Source organism: Thunnus maccoyii, chromosome 18 (assembly GCF_910596095.1).
Source record: "Thunnus maccoyii chromosome 18, fThuMac1.1, whole genome shotgun sequence".
Taxonomy (NCBI): domain Eukaryota; kingdom Metazoa; phylum Chordata; class Actinopteri; order Scombriformes; family Scombridae; genus Thunnus; species Thunnus maccoyii.
Genome location: NC_056550.1, coordinates 25,405,755 through 25,420,993, shown reverse-complemented (window position 1 = coordinate 25,420,993; position 15,239 = coordinate 25,405,755). Strand labels below are relative to the sequence as shown.

The window sequence follows — 15,239 nt, the reverse complement described above, 5'->3', positions numbered from 1 at the left end:
AACAACAAATCTGAAAAATATATGCAAAAAAACTATTTTTCAAATTCAAATATGATTTGGTAAAAATATCTACATATTTGTTTTTAGGAGAAAAACAAACACACAAATAGGAATTCAATTAGTGTGAGGCTGATCTTTGGTATATTAATCGTCACAATAACTGAAAAGATTCCAGCTACGACAGAACAAACCACACATGACCCTCATCAGCTGTTACACCTGAACACCACCTGCTGTGATTGAGTGTGTGAAGACTAGATAGCAATCAAGCAGAGGTCAAAACATAATGGATAAACCTGCAGCCTGTCTTCTCTGACGGGTTACAACCAACTAGACCAATCCTGCTGAAAAACCTCAAGTTAAGGCTTTGGTGAGCGTTCAATAAGTAAGGATCTTTACTCTCATGTTCTTTTATTCTTCTATTGGTGCATTTCTGCTGTTTGTTCTAATCTTCCGCTTTTAGTCCTTTCATTAACAATATCGTAACTGACCAATCATCTTTCTGCCTGCGCTTCTCGAGCCGATCAGTCCCCTGATGCTCTTCTTTAAATATCGTTGCAATTCTTTCAAGTCTTTCAGACCTTCTATCGTGCAGCCCACCTCCTCCCCGTCTCCACCAAGAACCTTCAGGATGTTCAGGAAGATCAGTTTCCATCACCATCATCTAGACTCCTCCAGTAGGATCCTGTCTCCTGTCTATACAGACCCACATTTAATGAAGATGCTTCACATTGATGGAGTCTAATTGTCAGTTTTTTTTCTTTCTGTCTCAAACCTCAATAAACACAAAACACAGCTGGAAACCACAGATGTTGATGTCTAATGATATGGACGTATTACAAACAAATGGATCGGACATAACTGTGTGACTGTGTGGTACTGCTTTATTCTATTTAATGAAAAAACAACTTTGCTCTTTACAATGCAGGAAATATACATGCATCTTCTGTCATTAAACCACACGAGTCAAACAAAAATAAGGTTTGTTTAAATAAAACAACTCAGGATGCTCTCAGTTAAAGTCCTTTTTCTCTTTTTTAGTGAAATACTGATGAGTCAGGCTTCAGCTGGATTTTAGTCTCTTAGTTTCTACGTCGTGCGTCGCTGCCTCCTCCTGGTCTCGTTTGGCGCCTCGGCCCACCGCCGCGGCGTCCGCTCCGCTCGTCTTCTGCTCGCTGTTCGCGTCAAAGCTGCTTCCTCTGGAATGTTTCAGCTCCCTCCTTTCTCTCCTCTCCTCCATCTCACCGATATCCTCGGCGAAGAGGGTCTGAAGTGCAGGAATGAGCCGAGGGAGGGTTTTTAAGTCTCCGAAGCGAATCTGAAGGAAGAGGAAACGGAGAAACTGTGAATTTTAAATGTTAAAGGAGAGAAGCTCATCAATAATATGTCAGAGAAGAGAGAGTTTCAATATAAAAGGTGTGAAAGGAAGTAGAGTGTTTTTAATATAAAGGGGACAGATCAGGGTGATGATTAATGCCTTAAGTCACTGTAACGATATTGAAACTTTTTTTATTTTTACACAACAACACAGCACAGAATCCAGCCTTGAGATTTGGTTTAATAGTTGGAAAAAAAAACTTCCCAATCCTTTGAATGAGGAAGTTTGTCCAAACTTTTACAGGTTTGCAGAAATCTAAACATGTTTTTCTGCAAAACTGAAAGAACTTTGCCTCCATAAAACAGCGTCTGAAATTAGCTACGTTTTCTAATTTCCTGTTTTAGGTCAGGAAACATCTGATCAATATCTGGACAGTTTTTGATTCACATTTCATTCTGTATTCAAAAACTCAGCCATAATGTGATTGACAAGTCTGCCTGAGCTTTTGTACAGACTGGAAAAATAATTTCCCTAATCTTAAAGATCCCCTCCATGTTGACATGTTTTTAGACATAAAAATACTGCGTTGAATGATTTTTTTGTGTCTGATATGGCTTATCCACCAAAAATGATTTCATTATAATCCTCAAATCACATCTTCTCCATCTCTCTCTCATGTAAAAATCCACAATAAATGAATATTTGAATATTTTTCATTTCAAAAGTTAAACTTGTGGACACAAGATGCCTCCTACTTCACTGGAAAGTCAGTTCTCAGTGTTTGTGCTCTGGAGGCTTCGAGTTTCCACATCACACTTGTGTAAATTGCATCGTGGAGCACGAGCAGCTCCAAACGAGCTGTGATGTCAAACTCTGAATGTATATAATTCTGCACAGAGAACAACATGCAACTGAAGGAAGAAAAAACACAGACAGCTGTCAAATGTTTGTCTCGTCAAACCTCGAACACGCGACTGTCGGATGAATGAACATGAAGTATCTTACTCTCATGTGGTCGAACGATATTCCCACTCTGTCGCTGAAGTCTTCGCTGAAAAGCGGGATCTTAGCGTAACGCTGGCTGAAGTGGTTCAGCATGATGAACTCGGCTTTCATCTTCATGCCGATACCGATGGCCTGTGAGGTCGTGCTGTCAGGAAGGAAATTCTATTAAGTTTCATTGTTCTCTAAGGACATAAAAGATGCTTTTGTGAAGACAGACGCTCACTCTGCAATCATAAAAAGGTGCAGAAATCAATGCACTCAAAAATAACTGCGACTTCTAACAGCAAAGATGAGCTTTAACTGCTGCTGTATTGTCCTGGCAGAAGTACTTAGTGACACTCACCTGTGTCTTTTCTCCAAAGCTTCTTCCTCCAGCCCGTCTTCCAGCGTGGCCTCGTGGATTAGTAAGGTTGCATTCTTTCCTGCAACAACAACAACAACAAAAAAAAAAGACCTGAATCGCACAAAAGCTGCACAGTCAAACACAGACTCTTCCTGTCCCACAGGAAATTAATCAGGTATTTGTCGTAATCAAGCGTCAGCAAGGCCCCGTTTGTCTGCTGGGCCGAGCCGTCAGTAATGAACCGGCTTTGGGATGCTGTCTCTGCAAGGCTTTGCTTGGACAGAGTCCAGTCGAGCAATTTAAGAAGAGTCAATGAAGTGGAGTCCTGTAGGAACCATTAGAAGAGCCTGCCAGCGAGCGGAGTGATCGAAAGCATTAAGAAATATCGGATAAATTATTCAGAAGAAGACGTGCAGACGAGCTACGGTACTGACCCATGTGTGCGAACGGCTGGCAGGGCATAGTGTCACCGGAAAAGGCCAGTTTCCAGCCCGACTGGTGAGTGAAGCTGCAGGCGAAGGCGTTCTTACAGTGACGCACTGTGCACGTCTGGAACTGAGACACACACACACATATCAAAACACAGATGAGTAAAACTCTGAAGGCTGTAATATTGAAGGATGTGATGTTCAGAACAGCTGCAACACCTTTTCCAGATCGTTCTTTTTCAGCAGCGCTTGGATGAACGATTTCGTCCTCTGCTTCGGCATCTCGGCGTCATCGCACAGGAAGTTGTTCGGGACGAGGCTGAAAAACAAAACAGATGATGTTAAATAACACTGATAACCTTTAATAACAGATTTTTTTTGGCCACTTGGGGGCAGCACAAGCAAAACAAGTTGAACTTGTTAGCAAACAGTTGCTTATTTCGACATCCAGCAGTTACGGAGAAACATTATCATTCATTTGGAGTCGTGTTTCTGTCCACCTGCTGAATGTAAGTCCAATATTCACTCTCTTTTAGCTCTGTTTTTGGTCTCCACCACCTCCTGAGGGAAATATCTGGCTCTTTAGCTGCTAAATGCTCCACTATGTTCACCAGCTAGTCTAAAGCTAACTGTGTCTGTTTGCTGTTTGAGTCACTGATAATTCTCTGTAGGTTCATCAGTGTGTGTCATCATGTTAAGATGTTTTTGTGTCTACATACTTGACGTGGTTGAGGATCTCCTCGCAGTGGTCGTGATACTGGTTGAGCCAGGACATGATCTGGACCGGAGCGATCAGGTAGATGGGGCTGAACGCCTTTCCTAGTGTTGTCTGAGAGAAACAAACATGAGTCGGTCAGTTAAACTTCATCATGAAGGAGTTTCATACTCACAGAAACAAGTCAAGATGATAAAACATATTTCTGATATGGAATAGAAGGGACTACTTTCTCATTATCCACATTTGTTCACCTGAAATAACTCCAGTTTTCAGACATTAAATAACAAAAGGAAACAACGTATTAGCATTAATAAATACATACCAGTGCTCTTTCCCTCTGATACAGCAGCTTTAACAGCCCCTAAGACCAAAGGATGAATACATGCATCAATATTAACAGGCTTTAAACAGAATTGATCTGGTATTTCATACATTACACTGTATTGTGTAGTGTTTGTCCAGCTGCATACCGTGTGATGGTCGGCGTGCAGGTGTGAGATGAAGACTGTTGAGATCTTGGACAGAGCTTCGTCCACACCGTCACCGTAGTGTCTGCAGAGCTGACCGAAGGTTCCCTCTCCACAGTCCAACAGCACCGACTGACTCGGGCTGCACGCAGGTACAAACACGGACACTCGTTAAAAAACAACACTCACTGATCTGTCAGTTCTTACGGCTGAAACACAAACAAACTTTACTGCACAACAAATGACATGCATGGTGTCTAACTGGACATAAACCTCCTATAACCTTATAAATGATGTGATTTAGGTACATGAGACAGGAAATGATTTCCTGATGTTTCCAAAAGTACAAAATATGTCAAGCTGAATTTTAGGGAAATGTGTATAAAAGGATGCACAAGACCAGTGGAGCCGATTGTGTTTTTATCCATGTTCCCGGGTGGGCTGGTGCACCCCGATAAAGTTTAAAAGAGACAAAAAAAAAGGTAAATAGTGACGTCACAGGTTGCAGGTTGCTGAGAGAGTAGATACAAAGTAAGTTAACCGAGTGAAATTAAATTAAAAATGTAACGCTGTTTTAGGGGTTTGGGGAGACGACGTTATGCAACAATGTTTTTGTTTATGGAGCGCAGTTGTCCGAGGCCTCATCCACAATATCTGCACCCTTGTTTGGCAGTTTGGCGTGTTATGTTCATGGTATCATTTGTAACGTGGTTTTAAGTAAATGTAATAAATATAACGTGTTTTTAATTGTAGTAATGAATTATAGTTCTGCTGTGTTAAACGTGGTAAATGTAATGTTTTTTAAATACTATTGTAGTTGTGATGTATGGAGACTAAGTTTGATGGGTTTTTTGCTGTGTTTTAGTTTCACGGTACTTGAAGAATAAAAGTCATCACACCAGCTGAACTCAACGTCTGTTAATTGATTCCATTTATAATATTTACATTTGATGTCATGTTGGATAAGTCTTAAGGGTTTAAACTGATTCTCTTTCTACTCTTGAAGACATTTCTGACTTTCCTGCTGCAAGAAGACAGAAGACACTTCACTGCTATTTACTGTAAACAGTAAACTCTCCGCAGTGTGTTTCTGATTCTTCCAGTTGAGGAGAAACGGAGGTGAGTCTGCAAAAGGCTCCTGAAAACTGTTGGAAATAGTACTATTATAATCTGTTTTTAACCTGAATTGTTCTCATTCTAAATACCAAATTGACTAAATATCAATTTATAGAAAAAAAATGCATGAATTTATCATCTAACTGTAATTCCTCCTATCTGCTATTATCTGAAGAACCGTTCAGAAAATATGATCCACGGCAGATTTAAAGACAGCAGTGAAAACAGCACAGCATCATAATCAATAAATCCTGTTGTTCTATGTATTTATTGTCACATGACAGAGATGTCTTTAGCACCAGGAAGTATTATACAGGAACTATATTTAGTCCCTGGTTAGTTAACGTCCTTACCTGATATTAACTAAAGTGCCGCTGACGTTTCTGATCTTCATTGGAAGAGCTGATCCTGTTCCCAAGAAAACCACCTCTGGGTATTTCTCTGATTGATAAACCACAAAAAAAAGGACATTTAATTCACGTTAAACATCACTGACGGATCGTCCACTTACACACTTACAATATTCCTTTAGTGAGGCTTAAAAAAGCTAAAACTATCCTGCAGCGTCTCCAGAAGAAAACTCACCAGAAAGCTCTGCAGCATCAGTCGAGCAGATCTGCCTGCACTTGTCCACTTCTTCCAGAAAGTTCGGGACCTCAGAAGCTTCTTTCACAAACTCGTCGGTGTTGCAGGGGGGGATCGCATCTCTAACGAACGAGGAACAAGAGTCAAAGACACACACCACTGCCTGCAGAAAACACTGCTGGGTAAAAACACCCATTCTCTTCACATCTGACCCTGATGCGCCTCTACAGCGCTCGACAGAAACATTGTAGAAAAAACACACTGACACTCGTACGACTAGGTTAAAAAAAAAAGAAGAAGAAAGTGGCAAAGTGCAACCGTCCGTCCCAGATTGTTTTCTGTGACTCGGAGCTGCGGAGTAATGTCGGGTAAATTGGGGGGGATTGAAGGACAAACTGACCTTTGCCACTCCATTACTGGTCTGAGCTGGAACTTGAGCAGACACTCGGCTCTGACGTTGGGGACGTGCAGAGCAGCCTGAGGCTCCTGCAGGAGGGGAAAAAATGTTTCTTTATGTATCAACCCTGATTTATCACTTTATGAACTTTGCTTAAAAACACAAGATAGAAATATAGCTGCTACTAAACACAGCAGGTGATAAATGTAGTGTTTAATCCAACACTGGTGCGGGTTAAAGGTGCACTACACTGACTTTTCTAAAGCCTGAGGAATTAACCCCTGATGATGTCACATAGGAAATTATGATGATGTCATCAAGGTTATTTCAAATTGGGATTTTAAACTTCCATTTTTGTTTATATGTATAAAAAAAAGACATACAAAACAGGGAATACAGAGAAATAAAACAAAGTAGAACACAACAAGAACAAAAAGGGATGCCAGACAGCTGAAAACTAAGTTAAACTTAATTAAAATAAAACTAAATAAACAGTCTTAAAAAATGTTAGAAACTTCAAATTCGTGGGTCATAGAGTTTGAAAAATGTGGGCTCAGCAGGAAGGGTCGAATTGTCAAATAAAAGTTACTGTAATTACAAATTTCCAACTTGTAAATGTTGTTGATGTCAACGTCCAAGTTGTAATTACGACTGATAAACTGGGATTTTTCTGACAGCTCTAATATATGTTATACATAATGTTATATATAATGTACACAGAAGTGATAACCAAACAAAGCTGGACGTCTCACGTCAACAGAAGACTGTTGTTAAAGGTAATTAAACCTAAATTTAAATCAATATTATGTAATTTCATCAATGTGCAGTATTTTAAATCCTCATACAACGTGAACGTTCACAAGTCCTCAACATGGGAGTATTTCATATCCTGTCCATCCCTCCTACATTACATGAAAGTGGAGTAACACACGATGCTACTGAGTTGCATTATGGGAAGTGTAGGATCCAGCGTTTCTGGAGCTTGATCTCTTACTATGAATGAAAAGTCAGAGTATCTCAACCTCTGCTGCTTCAGTTTTTCACCATTCTTTTGTTAATCTGTCACCTGAAAGTCCCCGAACTTAATGAAACCGTAATATTTAATTGTTGGAGTGTCCCTTTAACTAAATATAAGAAAGGTTTGGAGGGAACTTTGTGTGAAATTTTCATTATTCATTAATTTGTAAATTAGTTTTTACATTAACAGATGGTAACGAATGCATTTGGAAGTTCCCAGAGCCAAAAGTGACGTCATCAAAAGTCAAAAAATGTTCAGTTTAGAATAATAAAAACACATAAAAGCAAATCCTCAGCTGTACTGCCAGAACCAGAGAACATTTAATTATTGAAATTGATGCAGATTAATTTTCTGTTGATTGACTAATCAATTAATAACAATGTAACCTATATCTGACGTACAGCATATAAGAAATTAGAAGGCTTTGCTGTGTTTTCACCTGATACATATATTCAATTTACAGAAAATAAATACAGTGTTTATTATTAGTTATTAGAAATATAAACTAAGAACGGTCTGGTCAGTGTTACCTTTGTTTTGTAATGCTTGAGTTCTGGAAATATCTCTCTGTGAATCATGTTCAGTTGAGCTTGAATCTTGTGACTTCTGATGTTGTGAACTGTGCACGCGTGTTCGTTCACTATCAGGTGTTCTGTCGTTGATGGAAACCTGCAGAAAGACAGAAAAAACTCAGCTTCAGTATATTAAACTCAGTGGAAGAAATATTCACATCCTTTACTTGAGTAAGTATCAATACAGCAAAGTAAAAATACTCCATCCTACTACAGTAAAAGTACATCAGTATTATGAGCTTGATGTAGTTAAAGTATTGCAGTAAAAGTAGTGGTTTGGTCCCTCTGACTGATATATTATTATATATGACATCATTAGATTATTAATAGTGAAGCATCAGTGTTAGAGCAGCATGTTACTGTTGTAGCTGCTGGAGGTGGAGCTAGTTTCTACTACTTTATATACAGTTAGCTAGTTTAGTCCAGTGGTTCCCAACCTAGGGGTCGGGCCCCTCCAAAGGGTCAGCAGATAAATCTGAGGGGTCGTGAGATGATTAATGGGAGAGGAAAGAAGAAAAAACAAAGTTCTGATACACAAATCTGTTTTCAGTTCTTGGACTTTTTCTCTAATCTTTGATTTTTGGTGAAATATTGGATCATTTGAACATTTATTGAAATGAAAGCATGTGAGAAGTTTAGAGGGAAAAATCACTATTTGGTGGAGCTGTTAACAACTCATAGACATGTGAAATGTGACCCCGACTACACACTGCTTTTTGTAAGACGTCAAAATGCCAAAAAGGTTGGAAACCACTGGTTTCATCTTTAACAATGTGTTGTATTTTAAAAGCTTGTTATATTATCCATTGTGTCAAATCTTCATCTGAAAAGTAACTAAAGCTGTCAAATAAATGTAGTGGAGTAGAAAGTATAAAGTAGCATCACATGGAAACATTCAAGTAAAGTACAAGAACCTCAAAACTGTACTTGAGTAAATGTACTTAATACAGACCTCTCCATCCACTCTTTGTATTCATCTGTGTTCAGAACAGATTCTGGGGTCATGTGAACCACCAGCGCAGCAGCGTCCTCTGTCCCTCCTGTTTGGTATCTACAAAGTGAATTAAAATACAAACAGTTTAACTCAGCTGAAGATATTTCTGATTTCTTAAAATATACAACACAGATGATCTGACTGTTACCTTCTCAGCTGCCGGTTGCTGCAAACAGCTTCGACAAACTCCTCAGACGGACACTCAACAATAATAAAGACTGGTCCTGGATCAGTGGGAGTACAGACCTGCTCGGGTCGGATCTACAGGACGACAGAGAGAACGTCAGCACATACAGATACAGTCTGAGGTCGTATCAGAGAATCACAACTTCATACTTCACCTCTTTCCCTTCGTACGTGACACTTTTCCCGTCCTTCAGAGCGGCGATGAGAGGACCGATGGCTGCTGTGCCCCTGAGGGAGAAAATCAAGGATCTTCAGCACTATTACAAAACATTTAAAATGCTAATTATTAATGGTTGTTTAAGTAATTTATCAATGTGAGGATTTGCTGCTTTTCCCCCCATTATAAACTGAATATCTTTGGGGTTTTGGATTGTTCATCTTGGGCATGTTTCTCTATTTTCTGACGTTTTTCAGCCATAATACTTCATTTCCAAATGAGGCCTCGTTACATCACACTCAGTCTGCCACAAGATTTAAAATCAGCTGCAGACTCTGTTAAAATCATCAGTTTTAATAGTATAAACTTTACTGAACTAAATAATAATAATAATGAAAGCAGTAAGATTGCTCAGATTTAATCCATTTATACAAGTGCAATACAACAGTTGCCCAGCAGATGTCGCCATTTCGACTGTAAAACAGTGAACTAATATCAGCACAGTTCTTCAGAAAGCTTTGTTTCTCCATCACTAATCAACCTGTGATTCAATAACCAGAATAAATCACTGCAGCTCTGCTATAATCACGTTCAAACACAAGGATTTCAGTGTTAAAAGACAATAACAATAAAAGATTAACACCAGTACAATACAGCCTGATTGAATCTGTCTGACAAGAATGTTCAGCATCTTTAAATTTGCATCATATAATTAAATAATTACTGCCAAAGTAATAAATGAACCTCTTTTCAACAGAAAAACAACTCGAACCCAGAACTATCATGACAACATAACTAATAAAACTATCAGACATCTGTACGCAGCTGTATGGATCTGATGGTTCATTTAATGGTTGTCTCCTTTCAAATATATGTTTCTTTACTGCACTTAGAAAGACTAGAAAGTGAAAAAAATGTTTAAAATACCACATCAGGGTCAAACTGAGTTCAGAGGCTTTGCAGAGAAAACAGTTTGATCACCGACAGGAGAAACATCTGATCTTTAATAGAAGATCAATAACAGTCTGATGTAATGAAGGTCTACTCACAGAGGCAGACCCAGCTCCTTCGCTTCAGCCACCAGGAAGTTTCCTTTCTTGGGATGAAGCTGCAAAAGAAAAGAGTTTGAAAAAATGAATTTAAAAGAATGTAAATACATATATATGTGTATTAAATATTCTTACAGTTTCCTACCTTGCATATAAAGGAAACCACCAGAGAGGTATCTCGTGTTACTTTTCGTTTTTCACCTGCAAGAAAATTCAAACAAATAAACTGTTAAACTGGTTTTAATGTGAACGATCCCAAAGATTCACAAACACTTTCAGCATTTTCTACTGTGGAATCATTTACAACAATCAATCTGAGACATTTCAATCTAAACTAGAAACTCAGTTATAGTTAAATAATTAAAAACCTTTACATCCCTTATTACTGGTTTCTGTTCTGTCTTGAATTTTTATTTTATTCATTTTACAATTAATCTATTTATCTGGAATGTGAGACTTTAAACTTTAAACTCACTCATATACTGAAGACGTCACACCAATCTCTGCACATTTCTCTGCTTTTTTCCAGCTACACAGCAAGTAGCATCTTTATTTCCACTCTATACTGCTTTATTATTCTTCTGTGAGAAACTACCAGCAGCAGCTCCTGGATACTTATAAATCACTGGGACTGTGATTGTTTATAGATATAGAAGGCTGCTGCCGTAGTTCAACATTTTTATGACCTCCTCAGTGCTATGTGAGCAGTTCTCAGTACTACCAACAGCACCAGCCTTTACTGCAGTGACTGGAAACGTTGTGCTTAGCTAAAGCTAATTAGCAGCAGGACGACCACCACAAACTTCTACAGAAGACTGCAGAGTTAGAAACCAAACCTCACTGGTTAGAAGTTAACGTGGAAGTGAATGAACGATGTGGGAACGACATCAGCTTCCTTCAACACCACACTCAAAAATCATGCATCTTTTAAATCTGCATGTAGGCCTTATTTTGACTTTTTTTTTCAGCGTGAAAGACCTAAATACTTCACACAGAGTTAGAACTGGTATAAAGTACGAATCTGGGACAAAGGATTTGATTTCTTGCAGATGTCGGGTTGAAACTCTCTGCTCTCAGTGAGAGTTGACTGAGGTGTTTGAGAACGAGTTGTAACTCCTTTAACTACCAGATGATTTTCATGAACAGTGATTAAAACCAGACTTTTAATCAGGATTTCTCCTTCGGTTCGTACCCACCTGGACTGTCCTGGCCGCTGTCGGCAGGACTCCGGGGGGGAGACAGTCTTCCGCCATCCCTCGACTTGGCTGAACGCAGAGAAGAGTCAGTAAAAAACACTTTCACGAGTCTGACTGAACAACAAACAGAAGGAAAAGACTCTCAAAAAAAGAACATAAACATCTGAACTCACCAAATATCGGCACTTGATAAACTGTCATCGTATCGTCTGTGTGCGTCTCTTCGGTGTACGGTCGCACCGCTGGAAGTAAACGATCACAGTAAATATCACAAAACAACAAACAGATATGATGCATTTATCTAAATCAGCTCAGGAAATTCAACATACACAGCTTGATGTCCTCCAGCGGTCCAGAAAATGACTTGATAGCGTTCAGATAGTTCTCCTTTTGATGAGAATAACAGACAGCGGATGTAAAGTGAGTAAATGTTACATTAAACTCCTGCAGACGTGTCGAACTGTGTGACTCGGTTTCTCACCAGCTGTGGAGGTCCAGAGAGAACACACTCAGGAACACCGGTGTCCTTCAAGGTTAATATCATCCCTGCAGTAGAGACCACACACACATAAGTTTTACCATAAATCTCTAACGTCTGGGACACACCGGATGCGTGAGCAGCAAAGTGTGCGTCGCCGAACCTCTTGCTTTTCATGTCAGCGCCCGTTTTAACAGGTCAGAGCAGCCGCACGGCCCGCGTCACGCCAGGCTGCTGCGTCGCTCCGTCTAGAGATTCGAGGTCTCACCTGTTTTCTTCCGGCGTGACGTGCGGTTCTCAGCAGAAATAGACAGGGAACACGATAGAGAGACAGGGCTGCCAGTGTAGCAGAAGCGCCGCAGCAGACACACTTCCTGTGTGGACGCTGCAAGCACTGCTGAGGTTCACTTATCCCGTGTGTCCCAGACGTTAATGAAAGACATGCAGCATGGCAATGGCGTACAATCAATCACTCAGTATTGAGTATGACTGTCTCCTGGGACAGTAAGAGTGAATTGCATGGATTGTTTTTTGATGTTACTGACCTGACAAACCTCCGACATTCTCCCAGCTCAGTCTGGTCAGGAAGATGTTGTCCAGTCGAGCAGCTTTCAGCCTGTCGCAGAGAAACAGAGTCAGAATAACTCTGCGTGTCTTTGTCCGTCAGACCGAATAAAATAATACAAACAAACCAGCTTACTTGTGTTCCTGCATGAGTCTCTGTGTTCCTTCACCACAGTTAAATAGGTACCTGAAGACAACAGGAGGGAAGATTTTAAGGATCGGTTCAGTTTCAAGCAGCACAGTGAAAATAAAAAATGATAGTAAATGTATTTTTATTCTCATGTTCCTGTGGGAGAATAATATTATAGTTACTGTGGAGCTGCATTTTATTTAAGGTTTTGATAGAATATTATATCATTTATGTGTTATCTTCTGAATATGATACAGAAATAGACAATAGTTCTTAAATTATAATTCAGAGGTTCCATAATCAAATTACATCCACTTTACTTTTATCTTAATATATCAGTTTTAAGGCTGCAGCTGACGATTATTTGAACCATCGATTAATCTGTTGATAATCTTCTCAATTAATCGATTAATTGATCTAAAATAAATGTGTAAAAATAGTGAAAAATGTTCAAATTGTTTGTTTTGTCCGACTACAGTCCGAAACCTAAAGATAACCATCAGTAATGCAGCAAATCCTCACATCTGAGAAGCTGGAATGAGGTCATATTATATGATATTTGGTATTTGGCAAAACAGTTATTTAAACTGTTGCCAATTAACCTTCTGTTGATCAAATAATCGATTAATCAACAATTAATCGTTGCAGCTATATTATATTGAAAAGTGTTCCTGATATTTTGCCCCCCTCATGTTTGTTAATGGAGTGGACAAAATATTAGGAACACCATTCAATATAATGTACTCCAGTACATCACCAGCACCCACTATGACCTCAATAATTAACATAAAGTAGATTAATCAGCTTTCTGACAACGTTAACAAAAAGTGAAAATGTAGAAGCTTCATAAAAGTAGAATTCATAGCAGAGCTGTTTATTATTGATTGCAACAGGTGTTCCTAATGAAGTGAGTGTACATTTACATATTTATATATACTGGAATTTTTAATGAAGGGGAAGGAACAGATGCTATTTTAATGATTTTAACAAGACATTTGAACTTTTTTGTGTGGAAAAAACATATTAGACACAAATATTACTCAAAGTGAGTATTTTATACACGTTTTAAAACACGTCTGAAGGATTTTTAACTTTTTTAACAACTTCAGCGACATAAATATCTACTGGGTTCAGCTTCTCTTCATCAAATATTTGGCATTTTTGCTTTAAGAAATGACTCAAACAATTATCCGATGATGAAAATAGTTACTGATTGATTTTCTGTCGATCGACTTATCGATTAATCGACTAATCGTTGCAGCTACCGCTCGGGTTTTAAGGTAAAAACCTGAAACAATGAGCCTGTTTCAGTGCACGGTACCTGTTGTACTCTGAGAAGACATAAAGTGACGCAGCATTGTCTCTGCTTCCAGCTCCCACCACCTGCAGGTACACGGTGGACGGTCCGTGAACGTCTCCTCGTTTGCTCCGGTACTCTTTGGTCTTTACTCTCCGCAGCGGCTCCTTCTGCTTCTTGGCTTTCTTCGGACCCAGCAGCTGTCTGGCGTCCGTGCTGCTGCTGCTGTGGTTGTTACAAGTAGCCATTGCCCGGCAAAACTGGAAAACAGCCCGGTGGAGAGGAGAGTCAGAGCGTGTGGCTGCCGGCGGAGCAGCGGAGAGAGCACTGCCTCTGGCTAACAGCGACGTGAAGCTCCGGAGCGTCACATGGACCGTATTCATGCTAGATACGTCACCCAGGCATTAAAACTAGCGCTGCGCTGCTAAATCACGCGTAAAAAACAGCCAGTCATTGCTTCAACCAAGAGGCTTCGACCAGCACGACTTTAGAGGTCTCTGGTTGACACATGTGACACATGTTCCGACATCTAATGATGACGTACGACGGATCTCGTCGCTCATTGGTGCGACGGATTATCTGGCAGGTGTGTGGACCAATCAGAGTGCTGTTTCGAGGAAGGGAGGCGGGGATATAACGTAAACAAACTACTACAAATATTAAAGGTCCCCTTCAAACATATAATGAGATATAGCTACAAAAATATTGTTTGGAACAATAATGTGCGTCTGATGTGGTTTTTACACACAAAAAAGTTCAAATAACGCCTCCTCCTTTCCCTTCATTAAAATACTGTAATCTATAAATATGTAAATATGTTTCATATCAGAAGTTAAACTGCTGGATACAAGATGTCTCCTGCTTCACTGTAAAGTCCATTCTCAGTGTTTCAAGTTTAAGTTCAATACTGGACCAGGATTGGCTCCAAACTAGTTGCGATGTCACAAATCGTGCCCCTTAAAAATCAGATTTTTGTTGAGCTCAGAGAAACTTTTCCACTTTCAGCAGACAAATGTGGAAACAAACTCTACACATACATCATTCTGCAAAGAGAGAAACTCAAACATCCAACTGTGGGAAGAGGAAGAAAAACACATTTTTGAATGGAAGAGAACTTCAATCATTTTGCCCTGAAACTTTCAAGCTTAGAGCCTCCAAAACATACTCAGCCAGTGATGTAAACAGAAAAATTGAGTCGAAAAACCCCAAAATTTCCAGTAT

General features: G+C 39.5%; 1 protein-coding gene and 1 long non-coding RNA gene across 2 annotated transcripts; one reads left to right on the top strand and one right to left on the bottom strand.

Moving 5' to 3' along the window:
- The first annotated feature begins 76 nt into the window (after nucleotides 1-76).
- LOC121884720 lies at nucleotides 77-1,015 on the top strand. The gene is made up of 2 exons (XR_006092403.1): nucleotides 77-385; nucleotides 572-1,015. It is a non-coding gene; the product is annotated as an uncharacterized LOC121884720 (long non-coding RNA).
- Nucleotides 863-14,552, bottom strand: elac2 (elaC ribonuclease Z 2). Its single transcript, XM_042393692.1, has 24 exons — nucleotides 14,043-14,552; nucleotides 12,728-12,778; nucleotides 12,573-12,643; nucleotides 12,031-12,095; nucleotides 11,879-11,936; nucleotides 11,723-11,791; nucleotides 11,550-11,618; nucleotides 10,499-10,554; nucleotides 10,354-10,412; nucleotides 9,303-9,375; nucleotides 9,110-9,222; nucleotides 8,920-9,018; nucleotides 7,926-8,064; nucleotides 6,381-6,466; nucleotides 5,981-6,102; nucleotides 5,749-5,836; nucleotides 4,283-4,421; nucleotides 4,135-4,173; nucleotides 3,814-3,923; nucleotides 3,314-3,413; nucleotides 3,101-3,221; nucleotides 2,667-2,745; nucleotides 2,324-2,468; nucleotides 863-1,318 (listed from the first exon to the last, which is right to left on the bottom strand). The coding sequence occupies exons 1-24, from the start codon at nucleotides 14,399-14,401 to the stop codon at nucleotides 1,064-1,066; spliced, it is 2,565 nt and encodes an 854-aa protein (XP_042249626.1). The 5' UTR covers nucleotides 14,402-14,552; the 3' UTR covers nucleotides 863-1,063.
- Nucleotides 14,553-15,239: the final 687 nt, after the last annotated feature.